This window comes from Puma concolor, chromosome D1 (assembly GCF_028749965.1).
Source record: "Puma concolor isolate L17-30 chromosome D1, mPumCon1.1.hap2, whole genome shotgun sequence".
Lineage (NCBI taxonomy): Eukaryota > Metazoa > Chordata > Mammalia > Carnivora > Felidae > Puma > Puma concolor.
In genome coordinates, this window is record NC_141676.1 from 9,957,327 (window position 1) to 9,980,894 (window position 23,568).

Here is a 23,568-nt window from a genome sequence, read left to right on the forward strand (position 1 = left end):
GCGACCCGTCGCCCTGGCAACCCCCGACGCGTGTGCGGCTGCCAATGAGGCGGCGAGGGGGCGGGGCCGGGCGGGGCCAAGGTGCCGCCTAAGTGGGGTCCGGGCGCCCGGGCCCGCCCCCCGCGCCGGCCCTGGAGACCCGCCCGGAATCCGGCGCACGCCCAGGGAACCCGAGGTCCGCGCAGCGAAAGCCTGGCGCTGTGCTAACACAGACCCGACGTCCGACGCTGTCTACACCTTCGGCCCGGCGAGCCTTTGGGCGTGCGGTGGTGTGGAACCCAGAGCGGCAAGTAAGAAGGAACCGAGGACCTGGGAAACCCGGCCCGCGACCAGGACTCTGGCCAAGTGGCTCTCGGGGAGGGACTGAGGGGCCCGGTCATGCCGGCTTGCTCCCATTCTCCCCGCTGGGGTCACTTTAGGATAGTAACTCGCAACAGTGTCACTTTCTGGCCCTTTTCGGGGTGGGTCACAGCTGAGGATTTGTGGGGACTTGGCTCCGCCCCCGTTCCCCGCCCTCGTTGCCCAACAGGTTCCTTGTTCGCGTACTGCGTACTCGTGTACTCTCACTCCAATCTCCTGCCGCATCGCTCCAGCTGTGTTCAAGGTCTGTGCGTGGCTGCGGTGGGCAGAGGACTGGGACACGTGAGCCCCTCCGAGCGCCACCAAGGATGACCACTCCTTCTGTAACTCTCTTGCGCATGCTCCCACCAACAGCGGTGCGCCCCTGCCTTCTTCCCTCCGGTTCAGATCCTGGCAGAAACACCGGCTCCCATTTACTGCGAGCCTGCCATGTGCCCTGCGCTGTACTGAGGGCATTGTACCGAATCCTTGCAACACGTCTGAGGTGGTAGGTACCCTCAATACCCCAGTTGCAAAGGAGAGAAACTGAGGCTCTGAGAATTTGACTTGAGCTGGGGGACTTGCCCAAGGTCACCCCGCTCCTGAGTGGCTGGGATTTGTGCTCTTAATCATGTATCACACCAATAAATAGAAAAGAATGACTGAGCGCCTGAGTGGCTCAGTCGGTTGAGTGTCCGACTTCCCCTCAGGTCATGATTTCACGGTCTGTGAGTTCGAACCCTGCCTTGGGCTCTGTGCTCACAGCTTTGAGCCTGGAGCCTGCATCAGATTCTGTGCCTCCCTTTCTCTCTGCCCCTCCCCTGCTCACGCTCCGTCTCTCTCTCACAAATAAATAAACATGAAAAAAAAAAAAAAATAGAAACGATGATCCCAACCTCTGGCAATGAGTTTTCTCACAAGGGAGCCTCTAACTCTTCCCTTGAACCTGGCTGGTGGGACTATGTAAGTGACTATGTCCAGGCAGCAACCTCTCCTTCGACCCACCGGGGTTCCCATCCCCACTGCAAGCAGTGGGGGAGGCCAGCCCAGGGCCAGAGAGCAGTGGCCAATGCAAGGCAAGGATAAGAACCACTTGTAAGCTGCAATGTAAGCTTCCCCGGTGGCAGACAAGTGCACAGGTGCCTGGCACATAATAAGTATTCAATGAAAACTTTTAACTTTTTAAAAACGTTTATTTATTTTTGAGAGAGAGTGAGAGAGGGAGACAGAGAGTCCCAAGCAGGCCCCATGCTTTCAGCACAGAGCCCGACACAGGGCTCGAACTCATGAACCGTGAGATCATGACCTGAGCCGAAATCAAGCATCAGACGCTTAACCGACTGAGCCACCCAGTTGCCCCAAACTTTTTAACATTTTTTTTTTTAGTGGAGACAAAATTTACGGAGAGTGAAATGCGTCGATGGTGAGTGTCCAGTCTGATGAGTTCTGACAAATGTAAACACCCATGTAATATTCCCATCACTCCGAGTTCCCCTGTGCCTCTCTCAGTCAATCCCCCCCACCCAGAGGCCACCATAAGTCCAACCTTTATCACCATCTCTCTCTCTTGTCCTTTGGGAGAACTCTGTGGAACAGGTGACACCTCAGAGGCTAGAAAGCTGAGGAAAAAGAACCCAGCCAAGATGCAGGGGAAGAGGCTGAGCACCTCCCCCCTCCCCCGCCCCCCGAGCAGTCCCCCCCACCCCAACCCGGGAACATTCGATGTGGAGGAGGAAGCCCAGCCAGCCCCCACCCCTCCGCACATGGCTCAGAGCTGGCACTCCAGCACCAGGCAGCCCTCGTGGGCTCTGCCAGCATGGGCAGGAGTCACAGGAGCTCCCACACCCCAGCCCCAGCCTGGCAGAGCTTCCTGGATTCAAGGGCACAGGGGACCAGCCCTCTTTTTGCTCCGAGTCTTTTTCTTGCTCTGAGTAGATCATGTACCTAAACCTCCCACCGGGCCCTTCTCAGTGGGTAAAGGTAAAATGTGCTGGCGTTCCAGGCCCACGCAGGCTGGCAGCGGGGCAATCATGTTGATGAATCACGCTGGCACTGCAGGCGCCCAGTCCTTGTCGAGAGCGTCACTAATGAATTAGCTTCACCCCCAGCACGGGGCCTCTCAGCCTGTCCTTGCTCCCCAGGAAGGCAGGAAACTGAGACCTGGGAAGGGGGAGCAGGGAGGGCGGGAGAGGGGCTCAGACCCTGGCTGTCCCCTCTGCACGCGTGCACGTGCGCACACGCACACACACACACACACACGGCCTCTCTATGCCTAATCACAAGCTATAACTGCCCTGCCCACCTCCAAATCTGTGGGGGTTTTTTTTAAATAAATTTTTGAAACGCAGAAAAAGTACAAAGCTCTCTGTGATAAACACGCCTGTGCCCAGTATCCAGCATTGACAATTGTTCACATTTTGTCACACTTGCTATACATCTATTTTCTTTCATATAAAGAGAAGAAAAGCAGTATATGTAACCCAGAAGTCTCCCTCCCGTGTTCCCACCCACGGGCACCCCTTCCCCACCAGGCTGACCCTGCCAAGGCCCCCTCTCTGGGGCCAGAACCCCTATGGCTGCTGAGACTAGAATAAGATCACGGAGTGTAGGTATCGTGGGTTCTTAGAAAGCAAGGATTTGAGCCTATTGAATCCAAACCATGAAACAGTGGAGCAGGGACGGTGCTTAGCTCTGTTAAATGTCTGCAGGAAGTTAGTGATCCTTACCCTAGAAAAATGTGTGGAGGCAGGAACTCACCATTGATGTGCACAATTCCCACGGGCTCATGGTCTCCTGGGCTCTGGTCCAACTCCGTCATTTGGAGAAAAAGGAAATGACGACGTCCTTCATGCCAGGCTCACTCCTCTGGTCTGCACCCCTCCCCAACTTGAGTCCTTGCCTCCACTCAGGTATTCATTCAACAAACATGAAGCCCCTATGTGTATGTCTAGGCACTGGGGATGACTGTGAATGTGAACATTGTAGACAAAAACCCCTGACTTTGGGGGCACCTGGGTGGCTCAGTCAGTTAACATGTCCAACTTCAACTCAAGTCATGATCTCACAGTTGGTGGGATCGAGCCCTGCATCGGGCTGTGAGCTGACAGACCCTCTGTCTCCCTCCCCTGCTCGCTCCCTCTCTCTCTGAAAAATAAACATTTTTTTAAAAATTAAAAAAAAAAAAAAAAACCAACACAACCCTGACGTCATAGAACTTATATCCCTGTAAGTGGAGATAGTCAACAAGCTGCATTCACGGTGTGGCAGGCCACGGTCAGGCCGTGGAGGAGATAAAGCCAGAAAGAGACAGAAGGAGGACCGAGGGCCCCATTTTAAATAGAGTGGCCAGGGAGACCTCATTGACCGGATGGTCTTGGAGAAAAGATGGGAAGGAGAGGAAGTAGACCAGGCAGACAGATGTCAAGGGGAAATGCATGCTGGGCAGAGGGCGTGGCTGTGCCAAGACCCTGGGGCAGGAGTGCGCTGGGGCATTCTGGAGCAGCAGGGAGCCCGGGGAGGGGGAGCAAGGGGGACCGTGGTTACAGATGAGTCCAGAGACAGCTAGTGAGGAGGGGACGGACCTCATTGGGTCCGTGGCCTTTGTGAAGGCTTTGACTCTGGATGGGAGGTCACTGGGGGGTTTCTTTGGGCAGAGAAGTGGCGTCAATCTGACATATTTTAACAGGATCCCTTTGGCTGCAGCTGCAAGGAAGGTGTGGGGAGGGGGGAGGGAAGGAGTTTGTGCAACTGATGCACCTCTCACCTGGGTTCTGTTCCACAAGAGAATGGTGGTTATCACTTACTGGCACCTGTAGCCTATCTCATTGATCTTTCACTGCAATTTTTGCCAGGCAAGCACCCCTTCTTTGACTGCTGAGGAAATGCATTCAGCGAAGTAACTTGATCAAGGTTATGCAGCCGGGAAGGGGCAAAGCCAGTCCATCCTATTGCAAAGTCTGGGCGTCTCCTGCTGTGTCTCATGGTCTCCCTCGGTTGGGGGAAATTAGAGAAACCCCCCAGCGTTGCCCAAATGACTGCTCCCATCCTCCAAACAGCAAAATGGCTGCCGGGACTGCCCTACTTGGAGACTTTGATCCATGGCCCCAGGGTTCCATGTGTTTGAGCAGCTAGGGGCACCCTGGAAGCCACAGGGCAAACCTAGGAACCTCAACCAAGTTCAAGAGGGCAGAGCAAAGAAGTCCTCAAGTGCAGGGGTGGTGATCTAGGCTCAGGATTTGCCTATTAGCGAATTCCAGGTAGTCTCTGACCCATTATTAGACCAGAGCCCTTCACTGGGTAGCCAAACACATGAGGCTAACTCAGCCTGCTCCCCAGACCTTCTAGAAACTAGAGGCTAGACATGATCTGAGGATCACATTCCCCTGGAACTTGAGCTCTGAGAGTGAGCTGCCTGGTCTGTTGAAAGGTGAGAGTTCTCTCCTTTGCCTTCCAGGGACACCAGAGCTGGAGCAAAAGAGGCCAAGAGAGTGAAGGCCACACCTCCATGCCATGGACGGGAACCCGACCATCCTAAGGGGTTCTGGGCATGACAGCTTCTTCTCCAGGAAGAGGCCACAGTGGTCATGGCTAGCAGCTGCCTTTGCATTAATACATTCCTATGGGGCGCCTGGATGACTCAGTCGGTTAAGCTTTCAACTTCGGCTCAAGTCATGATCTCACAGTTTGTGAGTTCGAGCCCCGCATCGGGCCCTGTGCTAACAAGTGCAGAGCCTGCTGGGGATTCTCTCTCTCCCTCTCTCTCTCTCTCTCTCTGCCTCTCCACCCCCTCAAAAAAATAAATAAATAAACATTTTAAAAAATGCATTTCTGGATCCGTGATCAAGGGCAAGCTGGGTCTTCTGCTCTAAGACTACAGATGCCAGTCTCGACCATGACCGCCAAATACTTGCCCGGCCTGGCCCCCTTCCCTGTGGCAGAGGCTGCTGAGGGTCACGACTTCTGTTTTCCTCGTCTTCTCGCTGAGCAGCTAGCCCGATACTTCTCCCAGGCCGATGGGGTGGGGCCCTGGATGGAGCACCGGGCCCGTGGAAATGGGCAGAAGTGATACACGCCACATCCAGACACAACCCTCTATTCTTTGGGTTTCTGCAGTATTGAAGGTGGAAAGACCCGGATCCCCAACCCGCCACTTGGAGATGAGTGACCCATGTTAAACTGTGAGGCAAATGAGAAATACGGTTTCTTTAAGTTTATTTACTTAGAGAGAGAAAGAGACGGGGCATGCACACGAGTAGGGGAGGGGCAGAGAGAGAGGGAGACAGAGAATCCCAAGCAGGCTCAGCGCTGTCAGCACCGAGTCCAACACGGGGCTCGAACCCACGAACCATGAGATCATGACCTGAGCCGCAATCCGGAGTCAGACGCTTAGCCAACTGAGCCAGCCGGGCGCCCTGAGAAACGCATTTTTAATATGTGTAGCCATTTGGACTTAGGGGCTGTTTGTTACAGAATCAGCCCGAACTGACTTGCACACTTCCTCTCAGTGTCCCACACATGCCAGCTTCTTTCTACCCCAGGATCTCTACACATGCTGGTTTCTCTTCTTCCTTCTCTACTTGGCTCACGTTCCTCATCTTGAAGGTTTCAGCTCCAACTTTCCTTGCTCGGAGAGTACTTCCAGGACCCTCCAGAGCCCATCAAGCCTCCATCCTGTAGATTCTTGAGCTCCTACGTGTCTCCTTCAAAGTACTTGTCCCGATTGTAATTAAATAATCAGCTGCGGGTTACTTGATTGGAAAGTGTTTCCCCTGTTACCAGATACAAACTCTGTGAGGACAGGGACCTTATCCACTGATATGCCACACACTCAGCCCGGTGCCTGCGGCATTGTGCCTGCACGGCCAGCACGTGTGAGGCCCTCTCTTCTGCCTGAGCCACTCACCACCTCTGAACCTCGATGTTCACATCTGGAGGAGGAAGCCCAGGGCTAGGGCGAGGTGAGCAAGGCACAAAATTGAAGGGGGTGCCAAAAAAACCCTCAGTAATCAACATAAATAATAGTTCAATGCGATGGTTCTTGATCTGAAATTAATGCAGAAAATCTACGATGAACAAAACCTTACAGTTTCAAATGAAGATAGGATCAGTATCAGTGCTGTGATGAACCCCATAGGAGCCTTTGGCAAGAGGAGAAATCTGAAGGTCTCGTCCTGTCTTAAAGTGTTGGTATTTTGTTCACTGTGATTTTTTTTGCATTCACTTTTATTTTTTCAGCGATTGCACGACACTATTGTTTATCTGGATTGCAGAGGTTTTTTTTTTTTTTTTTTTTTTTTTTTTGACACTTTTCTAAATTCTGTGCCTGGGAGGACGTCTCCCTCACCTCACCCTAGTCCCGGCCTTGGAATGGGCGCAGTCACCCCCTCTTGAAGAATTATCATGAAGCATCGGTGAGTAATATGAGACCTGGGGTTCGTCATTCTGAGATATTAACCAATGCTCCCCTGTAGACAATTTGCACACACCCATTCCCATCTGTCAGATACTAAATTGGCTTCCTATATTCCCTGCTCTCCCGCTCTCAGAGGGAAACTCAGAACAAAGAATCAAATCCTTGCCTTTGAGTTGCAAAAGACACTTTGAAACCCGAGTTCAGACTATAGCCTTGCGGGAGCTGGGTTTTGAGACAGAAATCTTTTGTGTAGGTCCAAAAGCTTGGCTTTGAACTTGGAGAGCGGGGAGTTGATGCTGGAAGCCCTGAGTGGGCCAGCATGTGTCATCACAGGGGCCAAGATCCCACCCAAAAAGAGAGAAGGGCTCACCAGGATGTGGGAGAGAAGGGCAGAGCTGCACCCCTACAGATGGATGGGTACATCGCGCAAAAGTGCTCAGGCTTCACTTGCTCTGGGCTGAGGCAGAGGGTGGCATGGAAACCATCCCAAGGAACACTTAGGGGACACCAGGGCAGAGGGAATCCACAATTTCCTTACCAAGTGTGGCCTAAGAATGTATCAGTCTTCCCACAAGTGCCCCTGTCTGGATGGAGAAGGCTCAGGAGAGTCGAAATTGAGGTGAGCTAGCCCCTCATCTGAAGCCTCTACCTTTGAACTGCTCTCTCATGAGAGAGAGCATCTAGAAGTTTCTGCACCTCTGAGATAGACTTGGCGTGCTGACAGCAGCTGATAGACCTCGAGGGGCTGCATGTGTGGCCCCGCTGGAGGTTGGTTCGCAGAACCCTGGCAACCAGAGCTCAGAAGGTCCCAGCTGCTTCGGGGCAGGTGTGGGGAGGACACGTGTGGATTGACCAAAACCCACAAAGATCACAGTGGAGGGTCCACATCTCCGGGGGAGTCCACATAGGTGGCTGCCTGCCCCCCAAGAGCAAGCTCCACACGCTGCTAAAGAGGACAGGAAAGGGAGGAGGGGCAGATTGGATTTGAGTCCCGAATGGACAGAGTTTAAATTCAGAGGAGATGAGGAAGTTGGCCTGGATGCCATCGATGGACGTCTTCGCTAAGTTCAGTTACAGACACACCACGGTGCGTTTCCGAGCTCCTGGCTAGGTGTCTGTGAGGTCCACACCCGCTGTGCAGATGGCGCCACGTACAGTGGAACCCCGGCCCAGGGGGCGCCTTTGCATCAGCAACCTCGCAGGTTGGTAGACTATAAGGGAAGTTGAGGGAGGGGATCTGTCTGTTCCCCATGTCTCCCAGAGTGTCCTTAAAGGCAAGCAGCATCCCTGCCCAGTGCCTAAGGCATTGCACAAACGCTCGCTTCCTTCTCATTGGTAACCCGGATGTGAAGGATATTTGAAATCCCCGGACCCCTCAGCCTTCTTCTTCTTCGGACGATCCCAACCGACTCAGGAAACAGAACCCGTTTCCTCCTGTGGAAGGTGAAAATGCCGGAAACGAACTCACTGTCCCAGCTTCCTTGGCAAGCTGGGTGCAGGCATGGGACCTTGGAGCCACCCAGCAGAAAAGCGCCCACCCTTGATTTGGAATCGGAAATCTGAGCTGCGCAGCAGAATCCCTTCTGAGGCTGGGTGGGGGCATCGGCAATGGGGGAGGCAGGCTGTCGCCGGGCGCCCGGGCTCATGGGACGATTTTGACCCCCGTTCTTGGCTGGGTAGCGTCTACGCTTTGTTCTCCAGTCTACCTAAAGATTCTGTGAGCTCAGAAATCCTTGTAGTAAGCTCGTCTTCTGCTTCCATTAGCTGAAGTCGGTTTCTGTTACTTGCAGTGTGGGGCACTAAGGGGACCACATGGTCACAGTGGAGGGTCCGCTGTCCCACACTCCAGGGTTTTCACTGCGGTACCCAGGAGTGCCCACACTGCCAGATGCCTTGGATACGCTCGGGAGTCCGTTTGCCCGTGTTCTTTAAAGCCTCCTGCCCCTGGTGCCAGAGCCCTCCAGGAGAACGTGTTTCTGCGGCAAGGCTCTTGCCATAGGGACCACCCCTTGTCACTGGGGCCACAGTAGGCGTGCTGGGGCCCAGAGTCCCATAAAGTCTTGCCTGGACACAGCTCCTTCAGCATCACCCAGTGTCCCTCTGAGGATAGGTGGGCTAGGCCGATGTCCTTCTGACCTGTCCCTTTAAGCTGGGGACCTCTGAGGACATACGCACGTTAACACACACTCATACTCACACGTTCCCCCTTCGGCCAAAGAAAACCAAGCCCCACGCCTTGCTGGCTGCCAAGGAGATGCCCGGTTCTCCTAGGAAGCTTCCAGGTCCCGACTTCAGCCCACTTAAGGGCCCCAGGTCAGTGATACCATGGGGAAGGCCTTGTGTTCAGAGCGCAGAGACCCGAGTATGTGCTCACCAAGCTGCGTGGCTCGGGAGGCTGTCTTGTCTGTCTGGCCCAGGTTAACTGTTAGGACAAAGGTCCTTCCAGGAGTGAAGCTTTACGATTCCAAGAACGCTCTTGGCAGAGCAGCCTCGTGAGAAGCAAGGAGTGTCCAAAGGCCCGAAAGACCGGCAGGCTCTCCTCTGACCTTGAACGGAGGCCCCCAGGTGGGGGAAGGGGGGGGTGGGTTCCTGGGTCCCGCTCCTCCTCTGCCCTTGTGTATTTGACAGTTGGGAAAATTTCCTCGGGATCGGATTCTGAGTTTCGGGCCCTCCATCTGTCTGGGTTTAGCGAACCCACGGTCCTTCCCACGCAGGCTTCCTCCTAACCCCCTCCTCCCCCCCCCGGGGGCCTCCAGTTCCCACAGACAGGTGCCTTTTCCCAGCTGGCCAGCTGTCAAGCTTGTGAGCTGGCAGCTCTTCCTGTCACCACGTGACCCGGCCAGATGGTACCTGTCAACATCAGCTGCCACAGTGCCATGACGGGCAGCGGCCTCACACACGTCCCCGTGCGTCAGGAGTGGGGCCCGATGGCGTGACATCCAGCGTTCCTCCCAATCCTGCCGTCCCATCAGCCCTCGGGCCTCCACACCCCCACACCGCAGCTGTCAGCACAGCACCCACCTGCACCCCCAAACTACCCCCCCCCCGAGGGAGGCCCCTCCGTGTTCTTGCTGAGAAAATGAAGGCCCACGGAATATTCCCAGCACCCAGCAGGCTGTGGGGGCTTAATAAAGTTAATCATCGTCATTGTACACCTCAGAACGGCTTCTAGAATATCCGCGGGGAGGGGAAGGAAGCTTCTGGTAGCAGCTACAATCAGCACCCACTAAGAGTGACTCACCTCAACACCCAAGCCCTGGTTTCCAGGTGAGGGAAGAGGCAGGCCGCTTGCCAGAGAGCCTGGCAGGAGTTGGCCTTGGGGACACGACAGGAGCGGCCTAGGCCTCCTGGCTGTGCCGGTGGATTACGCACCCGAGAGGGGGCTGCTCCTGGACAAGGGTCCTGAGGGCGCCTGTCCCGGGCCAAGCGGGACGAGATGACGGCCAGACCCCGTGAGTGTCCCAAGTCCCCACTCCTCTGTGGGCCTCTGGTTCCTCTGCTCCAGCATCAAGCCAGCTACTGTTCGCCAGCCAAGCACTCGATACCTGTCATTTTGTTTAGCCTACGGCGTGGGTAATGCTATTAACTGCAGCTGAGAATGGTCAAGTGGCCTCCCCGGTGGGCGGCAGGCTGCGGAGAGCTGGGTACGAACCCAGGCCGTCTGACTCCAGAGCTCATGTCAGGACAGCTTTGCTCCGCTGCCTGCCTGGGCCCGGGGAGAAGAAAGGGCTCTGGGCTGAGGCCGGCTGCGGCCAGGCCGAAGACTCACGTCTCGGAGGGGCCAGGGGACGGGGCCTCCCCAAACGAAGCCACGTTATCCGCGCCCGCGGTCACCTGACAGCACGGAGCAGGTGTGCTGTGGCAAAGGCCAGCACTTCAGTGGGGTTTCAGTAACCTGAGTGGCCACGGTGGGGAAAGTATCTACCCCTCCTCCCCTGGGGACACAGAGAGGTTTGCACCGACCCGATCCTGGTCTTGGGGCCAGTGGCGAGGGGGGGGGTGGGGGGGGGCGTCAAGATTAGAATGTGAGGCCCTCAAGACAGGACAGGGGAGTTTGGTTGGGGTTGGTCAGAGGGTGGGCACGGTTGAGGGGAGGGCAAGGGGCACATACAAACAGAAGAGGAGGCCCGGAGCCTTAAAACTCAGAGGTCCTGCAAGGTCACAGCTGTGGCATCCGTGCAAGGGGTGGGGGGTAGGCACAGCAGGGTCTCAGCTGCTGGCCTGTACATACACAGGAGGCCTGGATGACAGACATCCTGGGACTAGGGCAAGTGACACCCAGAAGCTCAAATCTGGTGCTCCGCTGACAGGCAGTGTTCATTCACTCGGTCGTTCATTCATTCATTCATTCTCTAATACTTCCTGAACACCTGCAAATGTGCCAGGCACTGTCCTGGGCTTTGGAGTCTCCACTGTGAACAAGACAGACGTCCTCTGTGGCTTTGTTGAGCCCCATCATTGAGGAGGAGGACAAAGAAGGGCTCCCTAGCCTTGAGCTGGCCCCTGCACTGTGTCCTTGCCCACGGCCTTGCCCCTTACAGCGCCCACAACTGGCCGTGCCGCCCGTTTAATTCACGGTCCGGCTCACACACCCTCCCCCACGGGGCCTGCTTTGAGAAACCTAGCGGGGTGGGCAGAGGCCAGGAAGGCGGGTGTGATTTGGAGGCAACTCACACCCCCACCAGGCTGCTGCCAGTCCGGGCTCCCCCCTCCCGCCCTTACCAGCAGGCCCCCACCCACAGATCTTGCTGCTGCGCGACCCATGGCCGATGGCACCGCCTCTGTGTCTGTCTCCTCATCTAGAAGATGGGGACATCCGTGCCCTGTACCGGGCAGGACTTCCAGAAACATCTAGGCTAGGCGTTGGGTCCTCTTGCACCCGCTTTCTGCCACCGCATGCCCTGAGTCACCCCACCCTCACACAGCCTCTTGGGCTGGGGTCCAGGATCCAAACGGAGAGGTCAGGATGGGGCTCCTGGAGAGAAGCCACAGGGGGCCAAGGCAGGAGCTAAGAGGAGCAGAGGGGCGCTGCTCAGCCCCCTCTCTGGGGTGGAGTCCTTAGCTCCCAGCTCAGGAAACAGCGTGGGGTGGCCCCAGCTCACACGGCCTGGAAACTGGGTGCCGGACAATGGGAGAGGGAGGCCATGGAGAGAGCGCGTCATCAGTCTCCACTGCCCCCGACACCATATCCCTTACTGAGTCAGACAGAGGAGGGGTGAGCAGGAAACCTGAGCTGTAAAAGGACACTGGAGGGGAAGAAAGAAATGGAGATGTGAAGCGGGGTGCGTGTGTGTGTGTGTGTGTGTCAGACCGTGGGCTGGAGGGGCTGGTTGATCTCTTTCCCAGCCCCGACCTCACCGTGGCCAGGCCACAACGGACACCCAGCCCAGTTGGCAAACCCCTGATTTGGTGACTTGCCCCCGGTACCGGAGGCCATGGACCCGCAGGACGCACCCACAGTCTGGGCGGCTGTCACTGGGTCCTGAGTCTGGCTGGGTTTGTAGCTGAGAGACTCTGTGTCCCCAGTCCCCTCCTCCAGTACTGGAGCCAGCTGGAGCCAGCTGGAGCCACCCACATCCCACATGGAGCCCCAGCCAGGCCGAGTGAGGACAGCCCCCCGGGGCCTGCCACTCAAGACTGCTGGTACACCCAGGCCTGGGGGGGCCAGCAGTGAGGCTCCACAGATACCCACTGAGGGGTGGGGGAGGGGGCAGCTGCTAGACCACTGAGTCTGCCCCTCTGCATGCAGGCCAGCCTGAAAGGTGCAGGGGACAGCCAAGCCTGACGCTGCTGCTGCCTCTCTACCCTGGGGACCTCAAGCCACTCGTGCACTCTTTCTGGGGCCAGAGTCCCCTTTATATAAGGAGGAGATGGCGCTGGCGGGGCCACAGCATACAGTTGTATAGTTGTGCACTGTGCAAATGCACCTGGCGGAGGGGACAGGCACTGAGAGGCAGCCCAGGTTCTGCCTTGCCGGCCCCGGTGTTAGGCTACAGCTTCTGGAGGAAGGAAGGCGTTTACTTCCCAAGAGTTCCCTCTTGAGGAGCGGTGGGCGGAGTGGGGGGGGGGGAGCACTCGTTTTAATTCTCACAAAAGGGCTGCCCTGAGGCACCAGGTTTTTCAACCAGCCTCCACTCCTTCCTGTGTCAGTGTCCAGGTGTCCATCCAGTTGCAGACCTCTCTCCATCCGTCTCTGGGGAGAGATCTCTATGACTGCCTTCCCCTCGGTTCTCCCTTCTCTTTTAAACCATCCAGTGCGGGACTCAGAAGGACCCTGGAAGTCCTGCTCAGATTCCCCTGCCCCACTATGGTCCCACTGCCCCATTTTATAAACATATTCTTCCTAGACCCGTCTCTGTCCCCCCTCTGCCTCCCCCTACTCTGTCCCACCTGCTCCCTCCTAGGGCTTCCTCCCCCCACCCCACACTGACTGAGCCCTCAGCACAGGCTGTAGGAGACCCCTTGACCGAAGAGGAAACTGTGTCCGGGTCCATAGCATCACAGTGAGTCCAACACGACCTCCCTGACTCCAGAGTTGGCCCTGCCGCCCACCCCCCCCCCACCCCCCCCCCCCCCCCCCCCCCCGCCCCCAGCCACCCAACTGCATGCAGCACTCTGGCCGCGCTCTCCCCAATCCTTCCCCAGCTCCCCTGGCAGGGACTAGACGTGCTGGCCCGCTTCAAGGCTCTTTATTTCATTAGGAAAGTAGCCAGGGGAGTCCCAGCAGGGGAGGGGATGGGAATCTGCTCCTGTCCAGCTGGGTTGGCAAACCTGTGGGGAGTGGAGATGCCGCTTGAGGGGCTGCAGGGTGGCTCTGGGCACTCCTCCACCCTGAGAGGTCCCCAGTCTCCCCCCGCCTCCCCACTCTGGGACAGGGTCTCCATCAGGGCTTGCTTGTCCTAGGGCTGGGGAAGTGGGGCCGGCCCCACAGGGGAGCCCCTTACCCAGACTCAGGCTCAGCTGGATGTGGCAAAGTGGCTGCTGGGAGGCACAGCTCGGTAGAAAGGGTCCTCCGGGATCAGGGTTCTGCAGGGCAAGGGGGAGGGGGGAGCGGTGCCGGGTGGAACCTTCTGCTCTGCCTGCCCCTCCCCTGGGGCAGCCTTCAGCCCGGTTGGCCAAGCCACAAACGCTCTGTGCCCGCCAACTCTGGGCCACTGTCTTACAAATGTAATTTGGGGGAAACTGAACTGAGCCGCCAACTCTGGGCCACTGTCTTACAAATGTAATTTGGGGGAAACTGAACTGAGCCGAAAGGAGTCAGAGTGAGGCTGAACCACAGTCCATTCGGCTTTGTCCCCACCCCCCACGCAGCCAGGCAGGGAGCAGGTGCTGGCCTCCGGGATGGGGATGGGAACAAGGAGGGTGGAGGGCAGCCCCCACAGAGGGAGGGGTCGCTGGGGAGAGGGGGGTAGCAGGAAAAGCAGTGAACAAAACTGAGAGAGGAAAGGGGCCTCTCAGACAGACAGACGGATGGAGGGAGGAAGGGAGGGAGGGCAGAAGCTGGGGAAAGGCCTGGATTCAGCAAAGGGCAAAGCCGGGGGAGAGAGGGCCAGCTACCTTCCCACGTGAGGGTGCAGGCGCCTTAGGCTCTCCATGGGGGTGGGGGTGGCCTCCATGCAGGTGACCGGCTGGTTGAGGGCGTAGCCTCCAGGCTTCTGGGGCTGGGTGCCACCTCGGGTCCAGCCTTCTCGGTCCAGACCCTTAGGGATGTTCTCAAAGTACCTGCAGCACAGGGAGGGGGTTCTTGGCTATAAGTCGGCCTCTGCCCACCTCTGCGGCCTCTCTGCCCTTCCGGGACGGGAATCTTGAATCCAGCAGGGCAGACTGCCTCCGATCCCTCCAGCTTCTTTACCTTGGCCCACGCTGTGCCCTCTGCCGGGCACTCCCTGAGCCCCTGCCCGCATGGGGGACACTGGCTCTGCCGTGAGCTGGATGGCCCTCCTTTGTGCAGCCCCCCATGCTGAGCCAGCACTTGGGAACGTAAAGGGCCCTTTAAGAGCGCCTCCCCGGCCTGTGAACACCTCAGGGGTGGGGAGTGGAGACCCCACCCATCGTTTCTCTCCAGGGGATCCACTTGGCTTCCGTTTTGCTACTATTCACTGAGCACTGGGCCAGGCTCTGAGAGTGCCGGGAGTACAATGTGGGCCCCGCCCTGGGGCTTACAAAGTAGGGGTGCAGACAGGTAAGTGGGAAAATCAGTGGTTACCACCCCTGGGGAAGGGCAGCGTGCCTGACAACGGGCAGGAGCTCAGGAAAGCCGAGGCGGGGGTGGGAGAAGGACCCCGCAGAGCCGGCTGGGGCAGAGGTTCTGCCAGAGCAGCTACAGGACGAGGGCATTTGCAGGGACACTGTTGTCCCCCAAAACCCAGAGTGAGTCTCAGCCCCTCCCCCTCGCCCTCCGTGGGACCTGGAGCAGGTCACGGCTCTGCTCTGCCGTGTGGCTCCGGCGTCACTTCCCCCCTCTGAGCTTCAAAGTCCACATCCCAAAGAGGGGAGTTAGCCCGAGGATGGGAGGCATCTTGGGAGACCAAGGAATTGGGGGGCAGTGTGGACACAGGCGGACACACAGAGGGCAGATGTTGTGCTAGGAGGCTTTTGTCCAGAGAATTACACCTCCTTGATCCCACCCCTGTAATGCCTTCCCCATCCAGTCCTGGCCCCAGGAGCCCTTCCCAACGGCTCTAGGGCCACTTCCTCCTGGAAGCCCTCCCTGATGCCCGGCACAGAGCTTACTTTCTGGGGAGCACAGAGCCCGCCTGTCATGGACTGGATGTAGGATCTTAGCAGATGGGATATTGTCCCACCCGGGCCCCCTTGAGCCCACCAGCCTGGGCATCGATGGCCTGCACTGCATCAGAGAGAAGTGCAGAGGAAGGCGTCCCAGAGGGTGCTACAGCTCACTTTGCCTGAGCAAGGAGGTACCGGGGATTCTTAGTATGGTCCCTGGGGACAGCCCTTAACTAACGACCGATGGGTGTGGAGCTATCAGCCCCCTAGCTCTCTCCCCGCTTGGCTGGGATGATCCCGGGTTGTGTGTTTGCACCGTTTTCTGGAGTCTTCCCGCGGGATATCTGGCTGATACCACACTCGCTCGGGGCTGCCTTCCTCTCCCCATACCACTTTCCCACTCCCCCACACTCCCCAGTAAGAGGCTTGCACTCAAATCCTTGGCTCCGGGGCTGCTTCTGGGGGAACCCACATTGATTCAGTGTTGGTCTACCTCACAGACTTGTGAGCTCGTGACTTGTCCCAGTGTCTGTCTACAAACCGCACGTCGGCGTCACGGCCGTCGACTTGCACAGGGAAGGGGGGCTTACCCTTGGTTGTAGGTGGTCAGGTACTGATTATCCATGTCTGGGTCATAGGGGCTCCGGATGTAGCTGGGGTTGTTAAGGCTGAACCCTGTGGGCTCCTGCACAAGAGGTATAGAGGGGACGTGTCAGGCCGGCACGGGGTGGAGATTCGGGAGTGGGGCTGGGAACCCCGGCCTCACCTTGTTTCCCACAGTCTCCCTGCCAAGCAGGGCAACGTTGGTCTGTTGCACCCGCTGGGGGGGCTGGAATTGCCCGTGGCTCACGCTGATAGGCCGTGGGCTGGGTGGGGGCACCTGCAGAGGACAGAGCCACAAGAAAGGTGGCCGGGTGGCCAGGGCGAGGCAGCAAGGATAGAGGGAGCGTAGGCAGATGTGGCCCTGGGGCCTCGCCCTTCCCCCTCCAGACAAACCAAATTTCTGGTTTGAAAGACACCCCTCGGGATGCCTGGGTGACTCAGTCGGTTGAACGTCCGACTCTTGGTTTCGGCTCACGAGCCATGAGTTCGAGCCTTGCGTCGGGCTCTGCACTGGTAGTGCGGAGCCTGCTTGGGATTCTCTCTCTCTCTGTCTCTGCTTCTCCCCTGCTCATGCTCTCCCTCTCTCCCCCTCTCTGTTCCTCTCTCTCTCTCTCTCTTTCAAAATAAACAAAAACAAAAACAAAGACACGCCTCACTTTCCGGCTTCCTAGGCCTTTACTCCTCCACCAGGACGTCCAAAACATCCCGATTCTTCCCATTGTTTAGTGCCCAAATGCCACTGCGCCCAAGAGACCTCCCTGTCTCCTCCCGTAGAGTGCTCCTGCTCTGAGGGAGCACCACCCCCCCCCCCCCCCCCCCCGCAGAAGGCCACTCACTCTGGGGTTCAGCAACCTCTCATTCACTCGGCTGTAGCCTGTTTCCCGCTCGGAGCCTCTGGCCAGCACAGGCAGGAACTCATCCCCCTGTGGCAAGAATGCAGCCACTGGCACCACAGCGTGCCTGCTCCCCCCACACCCTTCCAGGTAGTGACCTAAGGGCCCCACAGAAGGACCCCAGGCTGTGGGTCAGACAGCCCTCACCCCCCCCCCCCCCCCAGCTCAGCTTACACGAATGTGGGTCATGGGGAGGAAGTCGGACCTGGTGACACTCCGGCCAGGGTGGAGGACCTGGAAAGAGGCCCCCAGAGGAACATAAGCAGCGGCCCCTTGTCCTGCGTGCAGGGGAGGGCTCACAAGTGGGTATCATTGGGGCAACTGAGGAAAGGGAAGAGTTTGGGGAGAACAATGCTGAATGGGAATCAGCAGGCCAGGGCTCTGGTCTGAACTCTTGTCCAAACGTTGGCTCTCTGCCCCTTCTCCTCTTTGGACCTCAGTCTCCTCATCCATAAAATGGGGCCGTGGGGGGGCTGGACCAAAGCGGTGGTTTTTACCCACACTCGTTCATCTTGTGTTTGAACAAAGGGTTCCGCAGCTCACACTTTTAAAGAAGCTAGAAGTCACCCTGAGGTCCTAGTGGGCACCAGCCTGACTTACCGGGTCCCCAGGGACGGTCTGGGAGGGTGGCTGGAAGCCGGTGGGGTTCTTGGTAGACTCTTCGGTGAAGCCAGTCTCCTCCTTGGAGCCAATTGATATCTTCTGCAAGAGATCTGCAAAAGACGTCCCCCCTGTGCTGCCCCCAGCCCCACCCCAGCCACCTGGCCCTGCCCACATGGCCTCCAGAGGCTCAGTGTCCCAGCCAGCGGGCACAGAGCTGGCTCCAAGGGTCTGGAGGCCCAAGCTACAGGATCGTGGGCATCTGGAAGACTTCAGAGTCCAAGATGGACAGCGAGAGGGGAGAGGAGAAGAGGAGAAGGAAGGGCAGGGCTGATGGGCCAGGAGGCGGCTATGGTCAGGTTCAACAGCCCTCCTAAGTGAGTGAGGTGTCCTTGGGGGATTGGCACTAAGGCACGTCTCCCCCAAGCTGCCTGTGTGTCCTTTTTTGTCCCGCTGGTGCCTTCTTTGTCCTGTGCCAACTCATCCGGGTCCCCTGGCGTCTCTCCTAGGGCTCAGGTGTAGGGTAATATAGTGGGAGAGAGGCGTGAGCTCAGACGTGTGCCTACCTGGCTGGTTTGAAGTCTCCTTGAGATACTTGGAATTGTACTCAGAAGTCAGGAAGCGCGGGCCCTGGAACACAGAAGGTGAGCGGGGGGGGGGGGGGGGGGACGTAAGAGAGAACAGGGCCCACAAGGCGGCTGGTGGCAGTGGTGGCTCTTCAGTTATGTGTGCTCTGAGTAGACCTGTGTGGCCTGTTCTGAGCAGGGAGGGCCAGCACAGCGCTCCTGACCCAAACCTGTCTCTGATGGGGCATCCGAGCCCCATAAATTCCACCATGAGAACACGGTTCCCCTGTGGCAGTGCCAACTGTCACATCCCACACCGGACTCCCAGGAATGAACAGGGGGCCCAGAGCCCTGGGACCCAGACTAGGAGGGGGCCCAAAGCAAGGAGAGAGGCTGAGGGAAGAATAATGGGTGCTTGCTTCACAATCCACGGCCCAAGGCTGAACAGGTCTGCATGGGAGAGGGGAGGGAAGGGGCCCCTGGGGTTAAATCCCAAGACACGAGTAAGGAAGCCTGGGAGGACCGCTCTGATGCTGTCTTGGAAATAACAAATGACCTTGGCTCTCCCCACTGTTTCTAGATATGCTTAGTCCACCTTTATTTAGCTGGCTTTCAGGGTGACTCAGAGCAGGTACATGTCTCCGGGAGGGGAAGGGGGTGGGTCTGGCCCCTCTGCCCAGGGCACAGCCCTTACTGGGGGCTGCCCACTCACATGCCGGGAGTTCTCCCACTCCAGCGAGCCCTTGCCCTGCTGCTGGTGGAGCAGGGGCATGTCCCTGGGTTCCAGCCCTATGATGGCCTGCGGCCCGTAGTCCTGGGTGTCGAAATGGACCTTCCTGACCTGGGAGGGAGAAGCGGCCAGTCACTCTCCAGGTGAGGCGATGGCAGTCACTTCTCGACTCTGATTCTGCCCTTGACCCCTATGGAGTATCTGTAGCCTGAGGGGCCCCCCCCTTTTTTTTTTAATTTTTTTTTCAACGTTTATTTATTTATTTGGGACAGAGAGAGACAGAGCATGAACGGGGGAGGGGCAGAGAGAGAGGGAGACACAGAATCGGAAACAGGCTCCAGGCTCCGAGCCATCAGCCCAGAGCCCGACGCGGGGCTCGAACTCATGGACCGCGAGATGGTGACCTGGCTGAAGTCGGACGCTTAACCGACTGCGCCACCCAGGCGCCCCTCAAGGGGCCCCTTTATAATGAAGTTGGGTCACGTCCCTCCTTTGCTCAGAGCCCTGCAATCTTCCCACTGCACTGGGAGTAGAATCCCATGGCCTGACAGCCACCCGCGAGGACCTCGGCTCCTCACTTGGCTGCAGCCATCTGCCTCCCTGCTGTTCTTTGTCACATCACACACTCGCACCGCAGGGCCTTTGCACGTGCTGTCTGCGCTGCCTGGAACTCTCTATCTCTCACAGCGCTGCATTTAGAGGCACACTAACCTCCCTCGACTCTTTGACTCACGTCCCCATAGCAAGCTCTTTTCCAACCCTCCTGCTTTGCCGTTGCAACCCCTTCACTTCTGCTGCACCCCCTGCCTTTTTTTTCCCCCAGCACTTGCGCCTTCATATATAGAAGAGACGTTCAGAACAATCTGGTTGAATGAATGAAGGTGGTAAAGGTGATTCGACTCCCAGCCCCCATGTGGCTCCCCTGTGCCCAGTCATCTCAGCCTTGACCAACCCTTCGTGGTGCAGTTCGCCCTGCCGGAGGGATCCTCACCCTTTCTTCCCTTCGGCTCTTCCTCTACCCCAGCCTTGGGCTCCCCCTCTCCCCCCCAGCACTGACCTCTTTAGTAGGGGTCGCCGCGCTGGGCTTCTCCCGAGAATAGCCAGAGCTGGTCTGGTGCATGTTCCAGGGCAGCGGGTATGTGCCATCAGGCACCTCCAGGGGGCGGTAACTCTGACTGGTCACTGACTGGAAATTGGGGCGGACTTGTTCCCTGAGGGTGGGGCAGGAGCCGGAGCGATTACCACCAGGGCCACGTGGAGGCTGCTGTGCTTATCTCTAGAAGCTTCCCACTCCCCTCGAACCTCCCGCAGGAGTCCGCCTGCCTTTGGGCCCCAGGCTGGGCACTGCGCCCCGAGTGCCCCAGGGTCCCAGACCTAGGCCGGGCAAGGGTCAGGGCCTCCGCGCACGGAGCTTACAGTGGGTCTGATGAGCTTCGATGGCCCTGAGAGCTAAGGCTCAGCGGAGCAGGGGGTGAGAAGGGATTGTACGGACCGTGCCCCATGGCCGGGTTGTCCAGGGCATCGAGATTGGCCTGGTATGAGACCACAGGACGGTAATTTGATTTGTAGCCTGTGCCTTCGTGACTGCCCATGCGGGGCCTGAACTCCTCCTGACCTGTCAGAGGGGGAGCGAGAAGACAGGACCAAGGGTCAGCGGAGTGGAAAAGCAGTGAGCAGGGCCTCCCAGCAACCACCCCCCTCTACACACACACACACACACACACACACACACACACACAGGGGCCCAGGCCCCTTGGGATGGAGAAGGCATAGAGCCAGGGGCTGGAACAAGTGTGACAGGAGCCGTGAAAGCTTGGCCCTTCGAGACCGTGGCAGCAGGAAATAGAAACGACGAGGTGGGGACAAGGTCAGTGTGGCAGAATCACAGGATGGAATGGGGGGGGAGAGGGGGACGGGGGCAGCAGGGCAAAGCCAGCCCGACAGTACAGGTGTGGACACAGTCCTTGGGAGGCTCACGGTCCTTGGGAGGTTCCTTGGGGAACCTCAGCGTGCTGGGGTCGCTCCGAGTGGTGGCCGGACAGGCTGCTCTTCTCCCAGTGGGAGGGCCTCCTCCCATCCTGCCTCGGGTCCGGGAAGGGGGGGTGGGGGGGCTCCTGCCCAAAGGGGTCCTCACCATAGGCTGTGCAGTAAGTGGTGGCGTAAAATTTCTGGGGATCCGTGCAGCCTCCTGAACTCATCTTTACGTAAGGGGACACAACCCCCAAGGGGAGTTTCCCCATCATGATGCTGTGGGGCAGGGCCCCGAGGGGGGGGGCACCTAGGAAGGACACACAAGGAGCCCCATCAGGTCAGCAGCCCAAAGGCCCCGAGCCTGGCTCAGGCCCCGGGCTGCAGAGACCATGGAGGTGAAGCTCGAACCCCACCCAGCCAGTGCCTTCCCCTTCGGCCTGTCCCTCTCCGCCGACACCCGCACCCCAAAGAAAAGAGTCCTCGTTGTCAACCCTTCACTCATATGCACTCGTTTCGCCTTCCCCACACCTTGTTGTCATCTCCCCAGGGTATAGCCGGGAAACCGAGCTTCCAGAAGATGAAGAATTCGCTCATAATAGGTGGCCGACTGCCAGCTCCTGATCTCAATCCCCTCATGGTGTCCTCTGCGGACTGAATGGACAGACACCCTCCCATCTGGGGATTCCTGGCCGCCCGGGCTCCAGAGCTCACTCCCAGCCCCGGGCTCCTTGTCTCTCCCCCGGCTCCCAGGCCTTGCTGGAGGAAGTTGACTCAGCCCTCCTGGGGCCCAACCGCAGCTGGCCCCACCCTCACCTGCCCTCTGCTGTGGCTCTGAGGTCTGGCGAGAGAGGCTTTGGGAGGCAGGAGCTGCTCCAGAGAAGCCCAGGCCCTCTGGGAGGTGGCCAGGCCAGGAGAAACAGTGTGTTGCCTAGCAACCGGTGCCTAGCAACAGCGTCCCCACGCCTCGGAAGCCCTTCTAGGGCCCCGGGCCCACTGAGAGGCTGACCTGGCCAGGATGGGGGGTGGGGGGCCGCTGCCCAGGCAAGGTCCTGCCTCCTTTGGTCCCCACCCCCACCACCAGCTTCCCTGGGCAGAGCTGGGCAGAGTTGCTGTCTGAATGACAAGAAATTAAAGATAATCTCAAACAACCACTCATGCTTATTGGGTATGCACTCCTCGGCAGATGCTTTACATCCTTTATCTCCAGTGCTCTGAGTGGCTCTTCAAGGTAGCTATTATTATCCCTCTTTTCACATGGGGAATATGAGGCCGAGACAGCAGTGCCTGGACTGGCCAGAGATCTCGGGAACCCAAGAATTGAGACTCGAACGTGGGCGGGTCCAGATCCCACCCGTAAGCCTCTCGGTGAATTACTTGAGCCAGATCGGTGCCAAGCTCTTTTACACACGTCATCTCAGATAATCCCCCCAAACCACCCTGTGAACTGGGAACCATGATCACAGGGCCAATAGGCCATAGCCCCTGAGAGTGGAGCTCAAACCGGACGTGTCACCTTTCGTGAGGTGCCCATCCTCTTAATGTATTCAGCTCCCGGAAGACAGTTGATGCTCAATTTTTCAAAGCTGCTATTCTCAGCCTATTTTTAAATGTTTATTTTTTGAGAGACACACAGAGAGAGAGAGAGAGAGAGAGAATGAGCGGAGGAGAGGGAGGGAGACACAGAATCCGAAGCAGGCTCCAGGCTCTGAGCCATCAGCACAGAGCCCAACGCGGGGCTCGAAATCACAAACTGTGAGATCATGACCTGAGCTGAAGTTGGACGCTTAACCGACTGAGCCACCCAGGCGCCCCTCAGCCTGTTTTGCAGATGGGAAAGGTGAGGCCCAGGGACATTGCCCAGGCCTCAGAGTTGGCGAAGGATTAAGACGGGCGTCAGCCAACCTTGCTCCCTCTGGGCCGGCCCATCTGCCCCACAGGTGCTTTCAGGCTTGCAAATGTTTAACAACTTGATTTCTGGGGGTGCGCTGGGGGTGGGGAGCCCTGATGTGCAGCATTTGCCCATTTCTGCTTTCCAACTGCCAGGGCAATGTCACTAAGCAGGGAAATGGGAAGTCACACTCAACCCCCTACACAGCCCCCACTATACAGGCCTTGCACATCCAGAGCCAGTAGACTGAAGCAGCCTCCAGACCACGAATGGCAGACAAATGTAGGAACGTAATAAGGAGGTGATGACGTCGAATATGTATTGCTTCGTTTTTAATGTAATTGATTCGATTGTAAGTTTCTATCATTGGATTTTTAACAGTGGCCGAGTTCGGCAATCAGCTCACAAATTTCCTGGAGGTTTTGCCTTCTGCTCTCTCACGACCTGGGGTGCGTTGGCTCTAGAACACCCCGACAGCTAGGGGAAAGCGAGGCGTGAATGAAGACAATGCCGAGGGAAAGGGGGCTGCCCCACCCGGGAGGTGCCCTGGCTGCACTCAGCCTCAAGTGACTGGACCTGCCAGCTTGTGACCACACCTGACCCCCACAGAGAGGCCCTGGACCCAGAGGTGCCCCGGGGCCAAGGGGAGACCCACCAGAGGAACAACTCTGTTCAGGGATCAGAAGCTGCGAGGCCAGAAGCGAAAGCGCACAGCCCTGCTCTCCCAGTCTGATGACGGAGGCTCGGGTGAGCTCCACCCATGAACCACAGAGGAGAGTAAGACCGCCATGCGTCGTCAGGACGGAGGGATGCAGTGGCCCTCCCCAAAGTGTGCATAG

At 57.9% G+C, this 23,568-nt stretch overlaps 1 protein-coding gene and 1 long non-coding RNA gene across 5 annotated transcripts; one reads left to right on the forward strand and one right to left on the reverse strand.

The window, feature by feature from the left end:
• Positions 1-18: 18 nt before the first annotated feature.
• On the forward strand, positions 19-5,163 carry LOC147576428 (uncharacterized). The gene is made up of 2 exons (XR_015240787.1): positions 19-847; positions 4,793-5,163. It is a non-coding gene; the product is annotated as an uncharacterized LOC147576428 (long non-coding RNA).
• Positions 5,164-13,424: 8,261 nt separating this feature from the next.
• On the reverse strand, positions 13,425-21,144 carry SAXO4 (stabilizer of axonemal microtubules 4). 4 transcript variants are annotated; one of them, XM_086679348.1, is made up of 13 exons: positions 21,005-21,144; positions 20,287-20,485; positions 19,928-20,081; positions 18,853-18,981; positions 18,141-18,204; positions 17,575-17,687; positions 17,149-17,208; positions 16,918-17,004; positions 16,245-16,358; positions 16,069-16,163; positions 14,309-14,473; positions 13,696-13,777; positions 13,425-13,522 (listed from the first exon to the last, which is right to left on the reverse strand). In XM_086679348.1, the coding sequence occupies exons 1-12, from the start codon at positions 21,111-21,113 to the stop codon at positions 13,708-13,710; spliced, it is 1,359 nt and encodes a 452-aa protein (XP_086535474.1). In that variant the 5' UTR covers positions 21,114-21,144; the 3' UTR covers positions 13,425-13,522; positions 13,696-13,707. The 4 variants fall into 4 exon arrangements, with proteins under 4 accessions (XP_086535474.1, XP_086535473.1, XP_086535475.1 ...); XM_086679347.1 differs by lacking the exon at positions 18,853-18,981; XM_086679349.1 differs by lacking the exon at positions 16,918-17,004.
• Positions 21,145-23,568: the final 2,424 nt, after the last annotated feature.